The sequence below is a fragment of the Cydia pomonella genome, chromosome 2 (assembly GCF_033807575.1).
Source record: "Cydia pomonella isolate Wapato2018A chromosome 2, ilCydPomo1, whole genome shotgun sequence".
NCBI lineage: Eukaryota > Metazoa > Arthropoda > Insecta > Lepidoptera > Tortricidae > Cydia > Cydia pomonella.
Genome location: NC_084704.1, coordinates 3,936,238 through 3,957,816, shown reverse-complemented (window position 1 = coordinate 3,957,816; position 21,579 = coordinate 3,936,238). Strand labels below are relative to the sequence as shown.

The window sequence follows — 21,579 nt, the reverse complement described above, 5'->3', positions numbered from 1 at the left end:
CCCAAATAAAAAATCATCAATTTTCAATAAATATTTAATGAGTTGAAGTACAAAAACGAAGCACAAATCCTGCAAATAAGACACAGCAGCGGGACGACACAATTTCAACCAAAGCAAAGAGAATTAAGAAGACCAAGAGTGCTCACTCCATACAACGGTTTTGTTACCAAAAATACTATTATTGTCGTAGTCTGCATCTAGCGTCAAGTAGCGGAACTCTCAGTACTGCTGCTCGACCATAGATGTCGCGGCAAACAAAAAGTCTATTGCTCAAAGATTTTCCGCTAATAATGTAGACTAGAGTAACCGGAACTCAAATTTTAACTCCTACGCTTACTCTAGTTACAATATTAGCTGAAAATCTTTGGGCATTAAAATTTTTGTTTGCCGCGACATCTATGGTCGAGTAGCAGTACTGAGAGTTCCGCTATTTGACGCTAGATGCAGACTACGAAAATAATAGTATTGTTGGTAACAAAACCGTTGTATGGAGTGAGCACTCCTGGTCTTCTGGTTTTTGCCAAGTGTCAACCAGTTGAAACAAGTGGTTGACACTTGGCGCAGGAGACATTTCGTCCATGTCCATGGCCGTTCTTTTACGGTCACGTCTGAAAATACGGACAAGTGTCAAAAATATGTATACACCTTAATATTTGGGTAGTAAGGTCGTTTATACATATTTTTGAGACTAGGTCCGTATCGATATTTTTAGACGTGACTGTACTAGTCTGTCTAAGCTAACTTTGCACTGATTTGAACAGAGCTAAATGAGGGGGCGTCATTATAGCGCCACCCCACACTAGCGTCTTTTGAGCGTCGGCCTCTAGTCAGCGCGATGGAAAATAGCGTCGCTGCTCAGTTGCGCCAACGTTGCGTGGAGCAGCAGCCAGCTAGTGTGGGGTGGCTCATAAACATTATATTTTCATAGAAATTTGAAAATGCGGTGCAGAGTTAGCTTAGTCCGACTAATAAAAACATTTTTACTATTGGCAAAAGGTCTTAAGACTAACTCAACACTGGTATGACCTGTAATAAACCAATACGACCTTCGCTGCTGTTACTTAATCTGCTGAAGTACATAATATTTCTCCGCCAATCTCAGGAAAAGACACCTTAGTATGATAATCGCTTTTGAACTGAGACTTGCTAATGCTAATATTGGCCTAAGAGTCCGCAGTAAGTTCAGTTCTTCATACCAATGTAGTTACGTTCTCATTTTAAAACGACTAGCTAGATTATTCTGAAACTTTATACTTAATTTATTTATTTGGTAATTAGTTTAAAAAATACAGTTACTTTAAGTTTTTTCATACAAAACTTGTTTTTGCTCTATTTTTTTTATAAGCTGGAGCTGCATAAATCAATTACAGGCATAGATATACTTCATATCATTGTATGTGCAAAGTTTCATTACAATCGAATACGTAGGTTTAAAATGAGAACAAAATTCCGTTTGTATAGGAAATCCGGCTGAGCTTGCTGCGGACCCAATTGTCTTGTTCCACTAAGTTTCCCTTTTCCTGAGACCGATACATTTTATAAAAATTATAAAGCACCTATCTATTAGCATGATCGAAATTCTCAACTACTCTTTTGAATTTTAACCTTTTCGCCGCCACGTCAATGAAGTAATAAAGTGTTGCCAACGCCACGCCAAAAATTTGCTCGTGTACAAACCTGACTAAAACCACGACTTGATATGACGTCGTGGCGTTTGGGGCACGAAATCTACTGACTCTATATCAAGTCAATGGCGGCGAATAGGTTAAAAAGTTTTTATCACGTTTTTTATTTTTTTGCCATTACATTTATAATTTAACCCTTTGAATGCCATACTACATATACTCGGTCAAGCAAATCCTGTCAGTAGCAAAAGGCGGCAAATTTGAAAAATCGCGGGTTAGCAACACTGTTTTCGAATAATTCCAAAATCGCGTGTAATCCGTGTTTTATCTGTGGAATGTGGAAAATGAATGACAGCTATAATGTTTGTTTACATTCTGAATCGTTTCTATTTCAAGAGAAATTTCTGCTGTCACCATTAAATACCAATATATTCAACAAGCTTGTGCTTGAACTTAAGCAAATTCAAGGTGCCTACAATATACAATCACGGTCGTTGATCGTAAATATTGGTAATATTTGAGGTTATGATAGTTACATGTTTTTGGTTCGATGTACATTGCTGCTATTCTTAGCGCAATACCAACGCAATACTCCTTTTTGAGTGTTGCCCTACTTCACTTTGCTGTACATTGCTACTGACATACTTTGCATGCCAGACTATATTTAGGTATTTAAAAAAGTTTGTCTCAAGCCAATATTTTTGTAAAGGAGAATTTTATTCTTGGTGGTACTTTTTAACCTCTAGCGTTCCACGGTCCTAACCAATCACGTTAAATTTTTCAGTGACTTCTATTATTATAATAAAATAAGGGTGACAGCGTAGCTACAGCTATCAAAAGCATGTGAGTGGTTATCACTAGTATAGTATAGTAGAAATGAACTCCACGTAAATTTAAATCATTATTGAAAGAAACAGAGTTGCTTTAATTTTGTTTTGTTTCGTTCGATTTTTCAAACGAAACAATTTCGATTCTCTTTTCTAAGACCATTGATTCAAATTTGACTATATTTTTTTCTTCTATGGTGGCCCTAGAGGTTATCATTGCATACTCGAAGAATTTGGACGATGGCTCTCTGAGTGGTATAGTGGTCGTAGGCGTTCAAAAGGTTTATACACCGTGGGTCAATTAAACCCGACAGATTTCAAAGGTGTATTCTTGACCGCATTTAGAGACTAAAATGTCATACGAAGTATCCTGGAAACGGTCTTGTTTTAGAGATAATGTCAATTTTTGTGTTGACATTTTTGTGACAGACATTAAAGTTTTAAAGTAAACTCGCAATTTTTATCTGTAAATAATAATAAAAAAAAACGACTTATTCGTTATAATGATCTTTTTCACCAAGGTTTAAAAATAAATATCGTGTCGTGTGTAGAAAACGCAACAAAAATTGTTATGGCAAAAAAAAAAAAATTTTTTTGGCGAATTTGGCCAAAACTCATATACCTAACATTTTTTGGTCCTTATGACCTCAGGAATGCGTGGTTAAAATCTGTCGGGTATAATTGGCCCACGGCTTACAACAAGGAAAATAATGATTTAATTGTGCTATTTGAAGTCCTAAAGATATTAAATTAACAATATAAAATATTATTTATTTTGTACACTTATTCGACTGACTAGTAAAAACTGTTCGTTACAAATATTCGCTAAAATGTAGGCGACAAAGTCTATAATTTGCTAAAACCGTAAGCATAAATTTAAATCATGGCCAAGGCAAGGATAACAATTTTGACTAACACTTAAATCAATTAAATTTTGAGACTGAAACTTAATACTAAATGAGGTGAGAAATACTGCCTACCTGAAGCTAGAGTATGGACATCATTAACTATACCTTTACTTCACTATGTAGGTAAATTACCTATCATCTCTTTTTTTTTCGGTAAGAGCGTAAAGTCAGACCAAGCTAAGTTTGCAGTGATTTTGATAGCCCAGACGGTGTAAGTGTTATTAACGTCAAGTCACAATTTCATAGAAGTTTTGACCTAAGAAAATAACACTTAAGTGCATTGCACCGTCTGGGCTTTCAAAATCACTGCCTACTTATCTTGGTTTGTAGTTATTTTAAGTAGCATTCACAATCGATCCATTTGAAATTAATTTAGGAAGTTACAGATAATGACATCAAATAGGCATACATATTAAGATTTAACCTTTTGAGCGCCAAAGACGTCATATGACGCGCGCGGCTACAGTCCAATATCAACCTCCATCCGAGAAGGTTCACGATTACGCGCCGCGTGCGATAGGCCTGGCGTTCAAAAGGTTGTTAGTTAGTGACCGAAAGTTCTATACAGTACGTAAATTCACGAAAAGCATCTTATCAATTACTGGCGCAAGGGCGGATTCAGCTATATGGACAGGGGGGTCACCTGGTCAAATTTTAGTTACTTTTTCGCAAATAAAGCATTGAAACTTGTTTATTCTAGAACCTCCATAATCTCCCACTTTGATATCGCCTATGTTTTGTGGCGTTACAAGTTTTTGGCAAAAGTTTCATTTTTGGTAGCTTTTATCGCTGGCTGTACTTTTCTTTCCACAGGAAATTAATACTCATCGAGAAAATTGTAACAACCCCAAACATAATTATTTTGCGTTGTTTTATCACAGGGTTCTCTGTCTCCAACATCAGATCATCTGCATATCATCCGATTTACATATAAATGAAAATTTTTAGCTCAATCGGAAATGGCTGAGTGGGTCAAATTTAGCTTCCAAGATTTGATCCACGCTAACTAACAGGGTTAAATAAAAGCTTTTAAAAAAATTCTAAGGCTTTTAAGGCTTTTCGTAACTTTACATACTGTATTTATTTGTGGTTTGTTAAACTCATGATAGTAAACAAGTTAATTTGAATGAAAAATCAAAAGAATTCGTTATTTTCGACCCGGTTTTAGAGTAGAAAATAAATGACAATGATAGTCACACACAATTACTACAAATGACAATTTAATATGCACCGCGTAAGCATATACATCTTCGAGGATTTACCGACTGGAGACGCCTTGTCTGTAATTTTCTGTACAAAACAGTCTGCCGATTATACGTAACGTATAAATAGCCGTGTCAGATAAACGTCAGTCTGTACAATACATTTGACCATCGGCCGAGGTTTTCGACGGAGGGGTAAGCTATTAAACGCGACTCCAGTTTTAATTCCTTCAAGATATACATACTCGATGACGCGCGAATTAGACAAATATAACCTTTAATAACATGACAATACGAACTAAGGCACGTGTTCTCGTAAATTTGATTAAATTGGCCTTCCAAAACGGAGTTCTACTCCTTTGTTAAGTCACAATCATAAACGAGTATAAATTATTTAAAACCATGAATAAATTATCACTTAAACAAAATCACTGTTAACGACAACCACTTATTTGTTAAATGATTACAAAAATTATAACTACATGACCCCTTGAGAAAAAAAATCCAGAAAAATATTATTTACAACAAGAAATAGTAAAGTATTTTACAGGGGAAAAATGCCTTTATTCTTCGATTTACGTCCTTTCATTACATTTTACTAATAATTTGAAGTGTCAAAACTCCCTAAAAAGGGATGAATTTAAGTAGACCCCAAAGAATAAAACATGTTATACACGGAACAAATAACCGGTTATTTTTCATTTTTTTTTTGCGTTAACATTTGACCTCTTTGTTTATTTATAAGATTTAGATATATTTTAATTTTTTTGTAAATAAAGTTTTGAAGGAAAGCCGTTCTACAGTTATTTAGTCCATGTATGCCATTATTGTGTACCTCGTACTCGAGTATAGTGGTTATAATAATTACGTTTTTATTATTGAGATCTATTTGTCGACCAAATATTCTATGAGATTTAAAGGCATATGGCATGAATTGAGCTAAATTGTACCTATTATACGTTTAAACGGAGCTCTTCATCTCTTGCTTGACGCAGGATTTGAACGCCTCCCAACCCTCGTTCTTGGCATAAGACTGGAACAATACAACACTTTTATTTCCCAATCCCACAAATCCCATTATTCATTTTCCTTACACCATGTCGGTGGCTATGTGAAGCAACCGGCCCGCCTAATGTTAAGCGTTTGGCGTAGATTTTGGAAACCAACGATGTTAGTTATTTCACTTATTTCATAACGCAAGTGACATCTCGGCACTCGGCAGATATCGGGTAGACGCGCGTAGGGTAAGGGGTATTCTTATGTATGCTCATGTGAAGTGGATTGACCAAAAAGTTAACTGGACACAATAAATAGTGGTCCTTTATGATGTGCGATGGACTTGAGTTCAGCTGACAGAAAGCATCAGAGAAGAGAAGAGAGACCAGAGAAGCAGATCGGTGCGACTTGATATTTTGTCGCTAGCTGGCAGCACAGCACAACTCACGTGCGAGAGAAGAGACGCAGTGGCGTAAGTAAAGTACCTAATGTGGGCGAAGTCGCATCTGCGAAGTCCTTATTCTTTCAGTGTGTATTCAAGGGAATAAAACCATAATATAACCATATAAGGGGTTGGGTTCCGCGGGGCCCCAAGGGTTAAGTGCGAGGCCGTGGACGAGGGGCCGCTTTGCCACTGAACCACAGTTGTAACCGTATTCACATTTGACCACGGGTCAGTACCCGTGGTCAAATGTGAATACGGTTGGTCTGTTACCTTGAACCCGCGGTGCAGGCGGTCCTTCATGATGGCGATGAACTCCTTGTAGCTGAGCAGGCCGTCGCCGTCCGCGTCGAAGATGGCGAACACGGTGGTCACGAGGTGCTCCGACTGCGAGATGCCCGTGCAGATCTTTACCGCGCGGTGGAACTCGTCTGTAACAGAATATAGAAAAACTTATAGGTCACTGCTGCTGTTAATATTTAAGGTCACCTCTGAAGACGGTAGCTATCCTTATCTCTTATCCAAATCTCACCCGTACAGGCAGCGTAAAATTGGCTTGATCGATCGATGATAATGATTATGATATCGTCTTTCTGGAAGCAGATGAATATGGGACACAGCACCTTTGGAGATGATGCAATGTTCGACAAGCTGAGATTGTGTAGGTAATTGTCTAAATTGTTGAGGAACTGGTCTTGAACCACTAGCTAATGTGTGGCTTGAACTTTATACTGTTTAGGAGACAATTGAATACAAGTTGTATTTAGTCGTGTTTAAAATATAACCTCACCTTTAGAGATAGGATGATCAGCCAGCGTATACATCCTCATAGCAATAGTGAAATCATCTAAATTGTTCAGGAACTGACAGAAGGTCTTGAACTCCGGGAAAGTGATGCCTCGTTCGAGCTTCATGCGGTCCAAGAGACGGTCTAAATACATGTCGTATTCGTCTGTGTCGAGGTACGTGTAGCGGAGGAGGATCTTAGCGAAGTCCACTTCGGATATTGTCTCGTGACCTAAAAGTTAAAGCGACTTAAATATCAATTGCCATACGTCAGGATTCCCCCTGACATGTTGGTTCTTTGTCAGGATTGCAGGGTGACGTGGCGAGTGTCAGGGTTTCTTAGAAACTTCAAGTAACCACTAAAAACTAAAAGGTACTTAGCTAATAGTTTATAATTGGGCAAGTGGAAATAGAAGTTCATCCTACTAGCTACAAAGTATTGTGGCGAGTTAAAGGTCTGGTGGCTCACGAAAGGTTTTGGAATAAGGGATTTATTGGCAGATTTTTGAAGAAATGATCGTACAGTAAATGTCAGGATTTTTAGGGTGACTTTTAACAGGATAATCCATTTTGTATATGGTAACCCTAATTACTAGTCAATGTAAAGTGAAAAAAATAAATAAATGGAAAGTCAACAATTATGACTAGATAAATATTACCTTTGGCGAACTCTTGGAACTCGAGCTCTAACACTTCCGTCTGCAAGTTCTCCATGAACTGCTTGAAACCGTCAAACTTCAGGTCGCTCGTGCCCTTTTTGCCGAAGAAATGGACCTGCGGAACAATTGTATGCGTACAAAATTATTCCTCGAAGTTTTACGAAGGCACTCAAATTTAATTGGATTCCATTTATACGACTTCTAAAAGATCATTATGATATGATGCGATGAAAATATAAGACTAGAGAACCAAGCAATATTGTAATAACAATGTTGAGGAGGGTTTAGCCGCGAAAGCTGAAGTCGCCGGTTCGAATCCGATCGCAGGTGCTTGGGTCACCTTTTCTTTCCAAATGGGTGGGCCATTTGTCAATTTTAAGCTCCATAGTCCCCTAGACAACTATACTTCTATAGTTATTCTAATTCGTTGGCAATTGAACATTCCGACATACCTGCAGTGGCTGCAGTAGAGTATCGACGTTGTGCCGCCGCTGCAGCCCCTGCTTGTCGTTGATGTACGAGTCGTGGGGCTTGTCGGCGTCGCCGCCATCTTGGCTCTCCAACTCTCGTGTCACTGACCTGCAGTAGAGTATCAACGTTGTGCCGCCGCTGCAGCCCCTGCTCGTCGTTGACGTACGAGTCGTGCGGCTTGTCGGCGTCGCCGCCATCTTGGCTCTCCAACTCTCGTGTCACTGACCTGCAGTAGAGTATCGACGTTGTGCCGCCGCTCCAGCCCCTGCTCGTCGTTGACGTGCGAGTCGTGCGGCTTGTCGGCGTCGCCGCCATCTTGGCTCTCCAACTCTCGTGTCACTGACCTGCAGTAGAGTATCAACGTTGTGCCGCCGCTGCAGCCCCTGCTCGTCGTTGACGTACGAGTCGTGCGGCTTGTCGGCGTCGCCGCCATCTTGGCTCTCCAACTCTCGTGTCACTGACCTGCAGTAGAGTATCGACGTTGTGCCGCCGCTCCAGCCCCTGCTCGTCGTTGACGTGCGAGTCGTGCGGCTTGTCGGCGTCGCCGCCATCTTGGCTCTCCAACTCTCGTGTCACTGACCTGCAGTAGAGTATCAACGTTGTGCCGCCGCTGCAGCCCCTGCTCGTCGTTGACGTACGAGTCGTGCGGCTTGTCGGCGTCGCCGCCATCTTGGCTCTCCAAGCCTCGTGTCACTGACCTGCAGTAGAGTATCGACGTTGTGCCGCCGCTGCAGCCCCTGCTCGTCATTTACATACGAGTCCTGCGGCTTGTCGGCGTCGCCGCCATCTTGGCTCTCCAACCCGCGCTTGCCGCGCCATGCGAAGCTGAAGATTTTCTCCATCTACAACCATTTGTACGTTAGGAATGTTTTGAATAAACAAGTACCTAAGCACGAATAATTTAGTACATTAACTTTTTTTTTTTTTTTATTTACCAAAAAAATACAATATTTTCCTATCTCTATCGCACGCGCATAACTATATTGCTGTGGCGCTCGCACTGGCATCGACCGCCATCATCATCGGCGCGACAGCAATATAATTATGTGCGTGCGATAGATATAGCAAAAGATGAAAAAATGAAGATTAGCGTCCTTACTTAAATGAACAGGAAGATGTCATGATATTTTAGAAATCCAACACTCTGGACGGCACAGGAACGGTATCACAACACAAACAGTTATACTTAAACATTTATCTTTATAAATGAAATATTTTCTAAATGAGAATACATTGTTATGAGACATTAAGGTAATAATTACAATAGCTTATTTAATTTTGTTTAGTAGGTGTAATAATATGTTGAGGAAAAATTACAATATTAATTTAAACTCAAATAAGATTAGAGTAATTAAGACAAACGACATAAAATTAGTTAAAACAAGGAGATATATTTAAGGCAGAGCGATTTATTAATGAAAACGTTTTTAAAGTCAATCAAGTTTTCAAGACATTAGGTACATGCACATATTAAAATTATTTAATTTTAAACGAAATAATATCTTCAGGTTAATATGAATCGACAACAGTACATGATAAGTTAGTCTTACAATACGGGGCAAAGTTTTATTAAATACAAGATAAACAAGTATTAGATCACGTAACTCCATGCAATCCGCAAAATTCCTAAAAATATAGGTAACACAGGAAAACATTCGTCAGTAAACAACCAATAGGTGATATAGGTAAAATCTTATCCGGCACATTCCGCGGCACTCCAAACTGAACCAACAACAACTTCAGGATACAAGTCTTCCTCGCGTTGGACCCGGCTATTCGCCACGAATCATGGGAGCCTGGAGTCCACTTGGCAACTAGTCCTCTAGGGACCATCTGAAGGAAACTAAGCCTTATTGGGGTTAGTCCGGTTTCCTCGCGATGTTTTTCCTTAACTGAAAAGCGAAATATCAAATGATATACTTATCGTACATTCCGAACAGTTACAGTCACGTCTAGAAATATCGATACACAAAGCGCCAAAAATAAAACGTTAATACATGGGCAATAAAGTCGTGTATACATATTTTTGGCACTTTGTCCTTATCGATATTTTAAGACATGACTCCGGATTGAAAGTTGCACGCTGTTACCGCTAGATTACCAGCGTTTTTTTTTTAAATAATCTGTACAATTTGAAGTGGTAAATGGAACTGGTTGAACTGTTGCTGTGCGGTCGCGACACCTCTTCATCTTCACTTCAAAGATATTTGCCATTAATAGTTTAGAGGTCAAATTTAGAGGACGGCGGAACGTGCCGACGCTGTTTGCGGTCGTTATTCCAATAAACCTCGTATCTCAGTACTAAGCCGAACTGCGATACGAGTTTAGGTAAGTTCACATTTGTTACTTAGCCAGTTTTAATTGTAAACCAACGAATACATAGTAGATTCAACTAGATAGGAGTAACGTTCAAACCTCGAAGGAGAAAATACACGTGGTGGGGGCAGACGTTCCCGTCAGGCTATTAAAGACCTAGACACTAGAAGAGCCTAGTTTTAATCACAAGGAGGAATACAAAATGACAATATTTTGACCATACAAGATTACTGTGAAATTTTACAGACGTACGTTTTTTTAGTACATACGTACAGTACTAACCACAAAAAGTAGATATACTTTGTTGAAATTACTTGTAATAAACATTACGAGGGGAATATGAAAACGGCCCAGATTGAATCATACTAAGTAATTTTTTTTTCATTTTTCTTGAGTGTATATTAAAGGATTCAAGTTTAAATTCGTGTACGGACCTCTTTTCTTTTAAAGTTCGAAAGATCATTTAAATTAATTTCAACTCTAATCATGTCATTTTTTGTTTAGTTTTTTTTTTTCTAATTTCACAGTGACTTGACACACAAATCATAAGCCAACGCACAAACTACAGAATTTGACAGAAACCAATGAAATGACGTCACAAGAAACCAATCGTTGCCATTGCAATTTGGACTTACTGTCGAAGGCTTTGCGGTCGTTTTTTCCTCCACTTTGTTCTTGATCGCACTGGACGACACTAACGTAAGCAGCTAACATAGTTATACATAAAAATACATATTAATGAACATATATACAAAGCACTTTATTATACTTCAAAATCAATTTTGTCACAATTTAGAATTTTAACTGAAAAGTGTTATTTTTTTGGTTTTCTGTGCCGCTCTTTGATCGGGTTATTCACAATAAATGCAAATTATTATATTATATGCCAATTGTTAAAGATTACCTACATAAAAATATGTTACTAAGCTATTTACACTTAGTATACAAATTATGCCAAAATAATATCAAAGTTTTCTACGAATAATCTTAATATTAAATTTAAAAAAAACATTTTATCAACCATAAATACCTTCTCGAACACAAAACATATAATTGTTTAGCACTTTAATTGTAGGTACGATTTTAATATATAATTATGTCTGTATCCAATCGAATTGAAATTGCCATCAGTACATAAGTCCACTGTTAGACATAGCATGTGTTAAGGCGGGAACAGTGGCTCAGTCGCCCAAATATCGCCCTGTACTGTAGCACCCTCGAGTGTTACAATATCCATTGCTCATTTATTTAAATTTGTTCGATTAATACAGGGAAACAAATAGCCTCTCTTGTGTTTAAATTAGGTTTAGTGAACCACTGTTTGGCAACTTACAATCTACATATACCCTGAACAAAAATACAAAAAATACTCCAGAAGAAACTCAGAAAGTTAGTGTCAGCCTAGTTGGTCATGTTTTCCGTGGATAATATCAGTCACTTCAAATGCCTAATATGACCCGTAAGCTAAAAGCAGCAATTAATTGGTTGCGTTTTGCATCGGCACGACAGCATGCCACAGAAAAGCACGCCGTAATAAGCTGCTAAAAGCACCACTTATTCATTCTACGATTCTAAGTACATTGGTGCGACGAGAGCAGCATGTTTGGTATTGGTCCTAACCTAACGTATTATGATATGATTTTTTTGTGTATTTGGTTAATTAAGATATACACCTACGTTCTAAGTTTATTGACGACTAGTGATGGCATTTTGGCAGTGTTTACTGCGAAGCTTGATGAAAAAGTCAAACGGAACTTTTTTTTATGTGATAGCAAATGAGCAGACGAGCTGCCTGATGGGGAGCGGTCACCGTCGCCCATGGACATAAGCAACATCGGACGAGCCACTGAAGCGTTACCGACCCTTGAGAACCCTGAATATCAGCTTCTTGAAGAACCCCATATCAATCCCGTGTTCTGTTCTTACATTTATCCTCAAACACCCCCGGCACCAGCAGTGGATTTCAAATCTTACTGCCCTACAATTAAAGTGCTAAACGGCGAGCGGCACAGACCCAGAAGCATCCACAACACTCACAGCCTCCTTGCTCTTGGCGTCCAGGTTCTTTCGCTCCCTGAACGACCCCCCCAGCAACCTCTGGATCTAACGTTTAGCAACAGAACATGCTTAGAAATAAATAAATATAATATACATATACTACTTATAATATCAATTCAAACTGAAAAATGTGATCATTGCCTTTGTGCTAATAATGATTTAAGGTGAATGTGGAGTAGGCCGAATATCAGGCAAAACCGTCTACAAACTCTTCCGTTGCATTTGTATGTATAAGTACTCCACTTACAGACGGTCGGCAGAGCAGAAGGAGCTTTCTGACTGTGCCTCTAAGGCGAAGTACGTATACAAATACGACAGTTCTTGCCTTGTGACGGTCTTCTCAGTCAAAATTTTTATACATATGTCGGTCTTATCCACATTGACCTTAGCTTAGTACTAAAGTATTACGTAGAGGTGAGGGTGCCTTTCATAAAAAATAGTCAAAGACAAGATAGATAAAAATCAGATACCAACGGGTCCCTATTAAATCTAAACCTTCTATCTCTTGCATGTAAACCCAGGAAAATAAATTAATAAGCGTTGGCTGATGTGAGATTTCCCAAAGCAAACATAAGATACAAAGTTTTGGAAATATTGCATTCCCGTTGTTACCTAATTAATAAATATCATCATCGCAAATAAACTAAGGGCTGCATCAAATCTACGGTGATACTATGATTACTTGTCATATTTTAAAAAATCTCACACACTGGAAAAAAGAAAATTCGACCTCCCGAATATAAATTCCTATTACCAGGGGTCGGACAAAAAGTGCGGATGACGTCAAACCACTCATAGGATGATTTCAAATAGTATTTTTGATTTTCATAAACAATTATCACTTATCATTTATCAACCTCTTTATTAAATGATATCGCCACTTGAAATGAGTAAGTACGTTTTTGACTGACACATTGTCAATCAGATGAACAATAAATTGACTTCGTTATTGTTTAGCTATTGTATCTTCACGATTATATTTAGCAAAAATTTATATTTACTAATGTATAAGAAAAAGCTCTAAAATGTCATCTTTACTCGAATATTGTGGCAATTTTCCGTTTTTGGAGGTACGTGACAAACACGTATACTGCTCTTGCTGTAATCAAGATATACCAACGAAGGTAAGCAATATTAAAAGACATTTGGAGACAACCAAACATGTCGGAAACGTAGAAAAAAAGGGCAAAGTGAATTTAATATGAACCTTACAAATTTTATGATAGCAGCAAACATACCCTGGGTGCAACTACAAAATGAAAACTTCCGTAATTTCATAAAAAAATGCATAATTGTATTATTAATTCCATGGATTTATTTACGATTATTTTGTTACTTCACTAATACTACTTTGTTACTAGTTACTACATGTCACACGGAAGTTTAAATACAAACTCAAACATCATTCTGTGTGCAAGATTACGTCATTTTTACGTCATCCGCACTTTTTGTCCGCCCCTGCGGCTATTACCGTTCCCAAGTTAGAGACAGATAGATATAAATAAGTGTACAACTATATTATTACTTTACTTTAATAAAAGCCAAGTGGATAAAAAGGATAAAACTGGAAATATTCTGTGCAAACGGGTTCAATTCAACCTGTCTAACTACTTATTTCACAAAAGTAAACTAATTGTTAACGCAAAATACTTCAACGTATAACAAAATGACTGACCGTATATTACTCATGGACCTATGACATGTATGACTAAACTAACTCACTAATTACTAAAAAATATTAAACAAAAATCAACCTTACTCTAGCAGTAATATAATTAATTATGGCTATGAACTTGTGGTGGTAATGAGTGAGTTTTGCTTGTCACCTGACCATATGTAAAATAGTTTTTATCCTAAATATTTCAATTCACATCTAGAACAGTAAAAACTTGTTCATTGCCTTAACAATTGATTCACAAACTGTGAAAATGTGCATATTATGGGTGCGACTACGAGGTCTGCAATCCATTCAAGAGTAGCTACTGCATGCTCGCCACGATGCGTGATCATCTTTAATTGTCCCAGCATTTTGGCCACTTCTGAATAAATTATTTAATTGTATAATAGATTTAAAACTTCGATTCCGCAATTACACAAACTTTTCTTAAAATAATAGAACTATAATTGTGCAGTATTATGAGTACAGTAGGAAATATACTCACGACTAGAAACTCATTCTTATCTACTCTTTGGTTGCCGTCCGTGTCGAACATGTTGAAGGCTATCTGGAAGCCCGACGCCGGCTCTGGAAAATACATTATATACATAGTTTATATTACATGTACATTATATATAAGAATGAATGGACACTAGTAAATTCATTAATGAGCACTTAATAAAATAAACTCACTTGTTAATATAGATAGAAGAAACAGGTACTCTGTGTATGAAATAATCCCTGAAAAATAAATAAATATATTATCAATAATCAACCACAAACAACTTTTTCCTTTCCTTCCTTTCCTTTTTTTCGTGGCCCGTCAAATCAAAGTACCATCGTATCGATATAGGACATAATAGGTAAGTTAATAGCGTTTAAAGATAAATATTATCACTACATAAAATCCATTTAATGTGTGTTAATATGTCTTACCCCGGTCCCGTAAACTGCGGAACATTTGTGGGGAGCCCTTCTTCAGGGCGGGCGTGCTGTCCCTCAGCTGTTCGATCTCCTTCGTCGTCAAAACTCGTCGTTTTAGTCGCGCTGCATAAGAAACATCACTCTTTTATTGTGGTGTGGTACGGAATACAGATGTTGCAAGTTGCGGAAAGTTTCAAAAACTTTGGAAAAGTTCTTCGAAATTAAATTTCTGGAAAATATCATAGGCATAATATCAATTCGTTTTGGAAACGGAAAATGTATATAATTAACAAGTAACTGTATTTTTTGTGGATATTTCGCAATTTTGGAAACTTTCCGACGGCATATCAGTATAGACCATACGATTAAATAAATAAAATATAGGTAGTATAGGTTATAAAAGGCTGGCGAAAGACGACACAATCAAAAAGGCTGCTAACCTACACCAGGGGGCGTTAGAACCGGACTGCATGGAGAGCAATTGCATATGGTCATCGTCAGCCATGAAGGAACGGCAGGTACCTAAGTATTCTGGTGTCGTTAGTTGAGAACTGAGGTAATTATGACGAGGTAGAGCAAAGGGAAGGCTACGGCGAGGAGGGCGATTCTTATAAAAACGTGCCTCTGTACTGAGATCTAATAAAAATATGAAAGTACTCCCGGTACTTTATTACATTTGCTTTTGACTGATCTTAATTCGAATCAAAAGTAATTCCGTTACCAAAGAAGCCAAAAACGAGCAGTTGCAGGCCAGATTATTTTTTTCTTGAATTATATTGGTTAAGTAAGTCTGCTTACGTCTAGGTTCCTGCTCTACTACGGACTCGAGGAAGTCCTGAGGCGTCATGTACAGCTGGCCATTGTACTCGACTGACGCGAACTTGATGAAGCGACGCTCTCGAGACGCAAGTTTCGCCGATTCCGTCGGTACTACGGGTGTGAGGGTACTTATTACGTCTAGGTTCCTGCTCGAGCACGGACTCGAGGAAGTCCTGAGGCGTCATGTACAGCTGGCCATTGTACTCGACTGACGCGAACTTGATGAAGCGACGCTCTCGAGACGTAAGTTTCGCCGATTCCGTCGGGACTACGGGTGTGAGGGTACTTACGTCTAGGTTCCTGCTCGACCACGGACTCGACTGACGCGAACTTGATGAAGCGACACTCTCGAGACGCAAGTTTCGCCGATTCCGTCGGTACTACGGGTGTGAGGGTGCTTATTACGTCTAGGTTCCTTTCCTGCTCGAGTATGGACTCGAGGAAGTCCTGAGGCCTTATGTACAGTTGGCCATTGTACTCGACTGACGCGAACTTGATGAAGCGACGCTCTCGAGACGCAAGTTTCGCCGATTCCGTCGGGACTACGGGTGTGAGGGTACTTACGTCTAGGTTTCTGCTCGACCACGGACTCGAGGAAGTCCTGAGGCGTCATGTACAGCTGGCCATTGTACTCGACTGACGCGAACTTGATGAAGCAACGCTCTCGAGACGTAAGTTTCGCCGATTCCGTCGGGACTACGGGTGTGAGGGTACTTACGTCTAGGTTCCTGCTCGACCACGGACTCGAGGAAGTCCTGAGGCGTCATGTACAGCTGGCCATTGTACTCGACTGACGCGAACTTGATGAATCGACGCTCTCGAGACGTAAGTTTCACCGATTTCGCCAGCTCGTCGGGCTGTGAAAGAAAAAGTTTGAGTTTCAGCATTTGTATTCATAAGAATATTACTATGTACTGAGTTAAAGTTAAGAATATAATTATGGATCTATAGAATGTATTAGTACATTCGGCCAACAAGGTTGAGGAAGTACAAGGTTTTGTATCTATGCAATCAATTATGTCATTGGCCAAAATTAATTGCCTTTAATTTTTTACATTATTTTAGGATCCATCTTGAATAAATTATAAATTACATGTTGTATATTCAGTAACGTTATTAACGATCATCATTAAAATACATAAGTCAATTATAATTTGACATAATCGCATACTAAAGATTTTGCAGACATATGTAAAATAGACTGAAGCCTTTTATTGAAATAAACAGATTGTTTTTTATTTATTATTATTTAATTTAAGAAACATTATTATTGGTTTTGTCACACCAATAATTCAAGTGTTTGTCGTAGCAGGGGAGAAAGATATATTTATTTCACTAGCGCATTCTCAACAAGGCACATTTGTATCTCACCCAAAAAACAAATTTGACCCCTACACCTTAAGCCTTCCCGAGATTTATAACTCCTTTTAGGGGTGGCACTCGCCGGTAATTTATCGGCATATTTGTGACAAAACGGCTATTAAGTAGAGGACAATGCGGTTCTACTGCCATTTTATTACACAACCCTGATTTACGAGGGTGATAAAAGACGTATTTCTTTTCATTTTAAAGTTAGGGCTGCTCTTTGAGCTGCCGCCGGCAACCCTGTTTTGGCTTTTATTGACTTGAAGTGTTTGCGTTGGACTGTTGTATTGGAATTGAGAGTGTTAATCTAAATCACATTATATGTAGGTATTAGTGTGATAATAGGATTTTACGGTTTGCCCTCTACGTATATCTTGGGTTAAATGTTACAAATCTACATATTTAAATAGGCAATATGATTCCTATTTTTAATAAATATATATCTAGGAGTCAAACGTGTACCTACATTTGCCAATTGTTAAGAGGATCATGAGATATGCTTGAGGAAAGTGCAATAATATGTTCAATTGTTCATATAATAAGTCAATATCTTTAAATTACCAATAGAACGTTTTATTCAGGCAAGAAGGCCTATATTACACAAACAGTAGGTACCATACACTCAGTGTGTCAAATTGCCGCCGCTAGTGACAGACGGACAGACGGCGGATGACCCGAACTTGGTCACTTTAGTAACGCGACACCGCAGAGCGTGACCGACGCGCGAATGGTTCCGTGTTTCTCGAAATAAACGGTACGGAAGAAAAGTGCCAAACTAAACTGTTCTTCTACGATGTGTTTGTCTACGTATAGTCGAGCCGTTAACCACGTATGAATTTTATCGACAAATCACCCCTATGTTTTTTTCTCGACCATTTTAAAACTGTTGACCCCATTACAGAAGGTCTTGTTTGGACTCGTGTAACTTGTGAAGTGTTTTAACTAGGGCTATCATTTTGATGTCAACTTGTAGCTGATGTCCTGTACTATCATTGAACAATAAAAAAGTACAGGTCAACGACCTCGTTTTCGAAAAAAATATGTAAAAAAAGTTAATTTTTGAAGATAATTTTGATCTTTGTTATCAATTATCGAGTAATTGTGGAAAATTTTCTGTAACATTTATGCTTGAAATAAATGGCATAATTCATAAGCTATTGAATTGTTTTTTTATTTTTTTAATGTGCGATAGTTAAATGGACAGATAATGGTACATTAACCAAGTGCAGTCATGTTTGGCAGCATAAAACTTTGAAGGGCTGCAGTTTTAAAATGGTTGAGAAAAAACATAGGTATAGGGGGTGATTTGTCGATAAAATTCGTCGTATTATACGTGGTTAACGGCTCGACTATAACATACGTGGACAAACACATTGTATAAATTCAGACGCTAAGCAAACTTTATCCTTTTTTTAATACCACGACGGTGGCAAACAAGCATACGGCCCGCCTGATGGTAAGCAGTCGCCGTAGACTATGGACGCCTGCAACACCAGTAGTATTACATGCGCGTTGCCGACCCTAAGTATATATATACCGATACTTGTCTTATAATAGAGAAAGTTATATTTCGGGAGTTTGTTTGGAGTTTGGACATGACAATACAGAAATATAAGTAAGGAAAGGTTGCTAATTCCATACATCATTTTTCTTACCAAATGCGTAATTAGTTAGATATTTGACACATTTGGCAAATCAAAGGTCCTTGCAATTGTATTGTTTGTAGAATATGAAAACTAAGGAACTGATGAACGCTGTGAGGACTATGCTAAAGTTATGGCATAGGTACCGATGTACAGAATGAGGAAAATTTCCAAAAACCTCGGAAATTTCAGGAATTTAATCGAAAAATAGGCAGTTTCTGAAATTTGACCATGAAACTTACCGACGGTACATGGCACATCAGAAGACATTAACAACCAGATCACTGCACATATTAATCAACATCACATATCAATGGTTTATTTTTCTTGTATATTTTTACTGAGGTGTGCCAATAAAGAGTATTCTATCTATCTATCTATTATCAATAGGAAACTTCACGGACAACAAGTCACGGAACCCCATTACTCCAAATAGTGCAGCACCACAGGAGACCGACGGAGGAAGCTCGCCAAAATTAGGTGTTCTATTTCAGCTTCGTATTTGTTTGGTCTACCAATTGGACTTAATGACTCGTTGCATAATTCTTGTAACAGCTGGTGAAAGCTGGATGTCGCGAAGTCTGTAGAACTATGATGATTCTATTAGGACTCGTCAAAATAGAGTTTCGGGCACATCATCGAATCGTAATAGCATAGCTGAAATAACAGTAGGTGTAGGTGATCACTTATCATGGGCTGTGGGGGTTATCGCTTACCATCAGGCTGGCCGGTGGAATAATAATATGTAATAGAAGCTATAGAAAACAGAACTGCGCCCAGTTTGGATTTGGTTGCCTTGTGTGTCGTATTCGTATGGCACGTGTCAGTCTTTCAGTTATATGCACACTTGTTAATGTTGTTACTTAGTTATACTGAAGTACTACCCTGCTCACAGACGGTAAAAGCGCGACCATCTTAAGCCTGCAGCTTTGATAAAATGTGCTTGCCCTGCAATTTATTTACATTAGATTAGCGATACCTTAATACTAAATGGTAACATGATTCTAAAGTGCTTACCTTTAAAATTAGCTGAATATAATTAGGACCCGAACTCACCACCAATCACCAATTTTATCAAAGCTTGCCTTAAAATTGTCTGCCAACAAAAGCAGAGGTATTTTCATGTGAAATCATGACCTGTCGTTGAAAACTTTTAATTAACGAATTAATTTTTAGTTTAAAGGTGAACGGGAAATAAAGACGACATTTTTAACGCATTTCGACGGTGTTGTAAATCAGTTAAATCATACATGCCAAACATATTGAACATATTTTGATATTATATGTCGTTGTCTGTGTCTCACCGAAGTTTTCTTATTAAATCACACATACCAAAGATGCAGATGCAAATCAAGCGGATACGTTTCTCACTTAAAACCAATAAGTAAGAAATATTTTATAAATCAGCTTGAATCTCGGCATTTCTATTTAAAGTTGTACGCCCAACTTGCATTTCAGATTTTAGAATTTTTATATTATTTCCACTCAGAATCACGATCTCGATCCTAATACGAGAAAAGAAATGTGTCAGAAATTTCATACAAATTTTTTTTGGCGTTTTGTTACGGTCGTAGAAAATTTTCACTATAAATAAAAAAAGCTTGTGAACCTGACTAGAAATAATAATAATATAAAATTCCCAACTCTATCACAAAAAAAAATTGGTACAACTTTAAATATTAAAGCCCATCTATGGAATGCTACGTAAAATAATAAGTGATAAAATAATTAATTAAACCTCGGTACTACAAAGAAAACGGGTGCGGCTGCCGAGGCTGCCGAGACCCTCAAAAGGAGGAAATACAGGGGTCTCGACGCCAATTATAACTTTGCTCCTTTCGGTGTCGAGACCCTCGGTCCGTGGGGCCCGGGAGCTCAGAGCATTTTTAATGATTTGGCCAAACGGCTGGTTGACGTTACAGGGGACAAAAAAGCTGGCAGCTTCCTCGATCAACGAATAAGCGTTGCGATTCAGCGAGGAAATGCTGCCAGTATCTTTGGCACTATGCCCCAGGGGCCCTCTTTAGATATAGATTTTTAGTTTTTAATTAGTTTAAGTTTGTATTGTACCTTTATTCACATTTTACTGTAATTCTCATTAATTGTTAATTGTATTAAAGTCTCTGATTATTAAACCTCGAAGATCTACAACAGGAGTCTCCAAAGTAAAAATTTAGTTATTATAGTTTATAGTTTCCAAAATGAAAGTTTCCTTAATCTCCTATGACCGAGAACATTTCCATTTTTTTTAAACAAACTTTTGGCCAGCGAAATGGAAGCGGTAGTGACGGAGGCCTGCCGTGGCCCTCGGGCCCATTTGGGCCCTGATCTACAAAGTGGACCCAAGCTACAAGGGTGGTGGAAGACTTTAAGGATTACAGTCTTTTTCTCATGCGCTAAAGAACAGTCTGAGTCTGTAAATTATTTTTCTCGATTAGTATTAGCCTAGTAGAATAGGTACTAAGTGTTAGTACAAAATACCGGCAGTTCATTTCACAACCACATGATGCGTGAAGTTATTTAGTTATAAGATTGCTGCGCCCTTGCAGAGTACATATTATGTAATTTTATGTACCTAATAAGATTGCAATAAATGCTTTGCCTTGTCTTGTCTTGAAGTGCATGTCGGGGGGTCTAACTAACTAAGCAACGGCCGCGATCGAAGTGAAAAAAAAATTATCTCTCATGGGGCCAAATATTTGTATCTATACTATTCAACTGTCAAATAGCTAATGCCGTCGAGCAAGTCACGCGACCATTCAATTAAAATGTTCGCAATATTATAAAATTCATTAAGACATCAATTACTTGATTCATACGCATTTTCTCAATAGATAATATTCCCCGTCATCACATAGATTTACAGCCTACCTAGTTTTAA

At 38.2% G+C, this 21,579-nt stretch overlaps 1 protein-coding gene across 4 annotated transcripts in view; it reads right to left on the bottom strand.

Moving 5' to 3' along the window:
• Positions 1 to 20: 20 nt before the first annotated feature.
• Positions 21 to 21,579, bottom strand: part of LOC133531661 (calcium uptake protein 3, mitochondrial) — a 99,953-nt gene continuing 78,394 nt past the window's right edge. Inside the window, exons 2-12 of one of the 4 annotated variants that reach the window (XM_061870010.1) lie at positions 16,409 to 16,547; positions 14,884 to 14,994; positions 14,641 to 14,688; positions 14,453 to 14,535; positions 12,270 to 12,335; positions 10,868 to 10,939; positions 8,615 to 8,758; positions 7,446 to 7,560; positions 6,791 to 7,018; positions 6,274 to 6,431; positions 21 to 5,595 (exon numbers count right to left, since the gene is read on the bottom strand). In XM_061870010.1, the coding sequence (XP_061725994.1) occupies positions 5,524 to 5,595; positions 6,274 to 6,431; positions 6,791 to 7,018; positions 7,446 to 7,560; positions 8,615 to 8,758; positions 10,868 to 10,939; positions 12,270 to 12,335; positions 14,453 to 14,535; positions 14,641 to 14,688; positions 14,884 to 14,994; positions 16,409 to 16,547 (1,236 nt within the window). In that variant the 3' untranslated portion in view covers positions 21 to 5,523. The remainder of the gene's footprint in view (positions 5,596 to 6,273; positions 6,432 to 6,790; positions 7,019 to 7,445; positions 7,561 to 8,614; positions 8,759 to 10,867; positions 10,940 to 12,269; positions 12,336 to 14,452; positions 14,536 to 14,640; positions 14,689 to 14,883; positions 14,995 to 16,408; positions 16,548 to 21,579) is intronic. The other 3 variants (XM_061870027.1, XM_061870018.1, XM_061870034.1) reach the window with 3 other exon arrangements.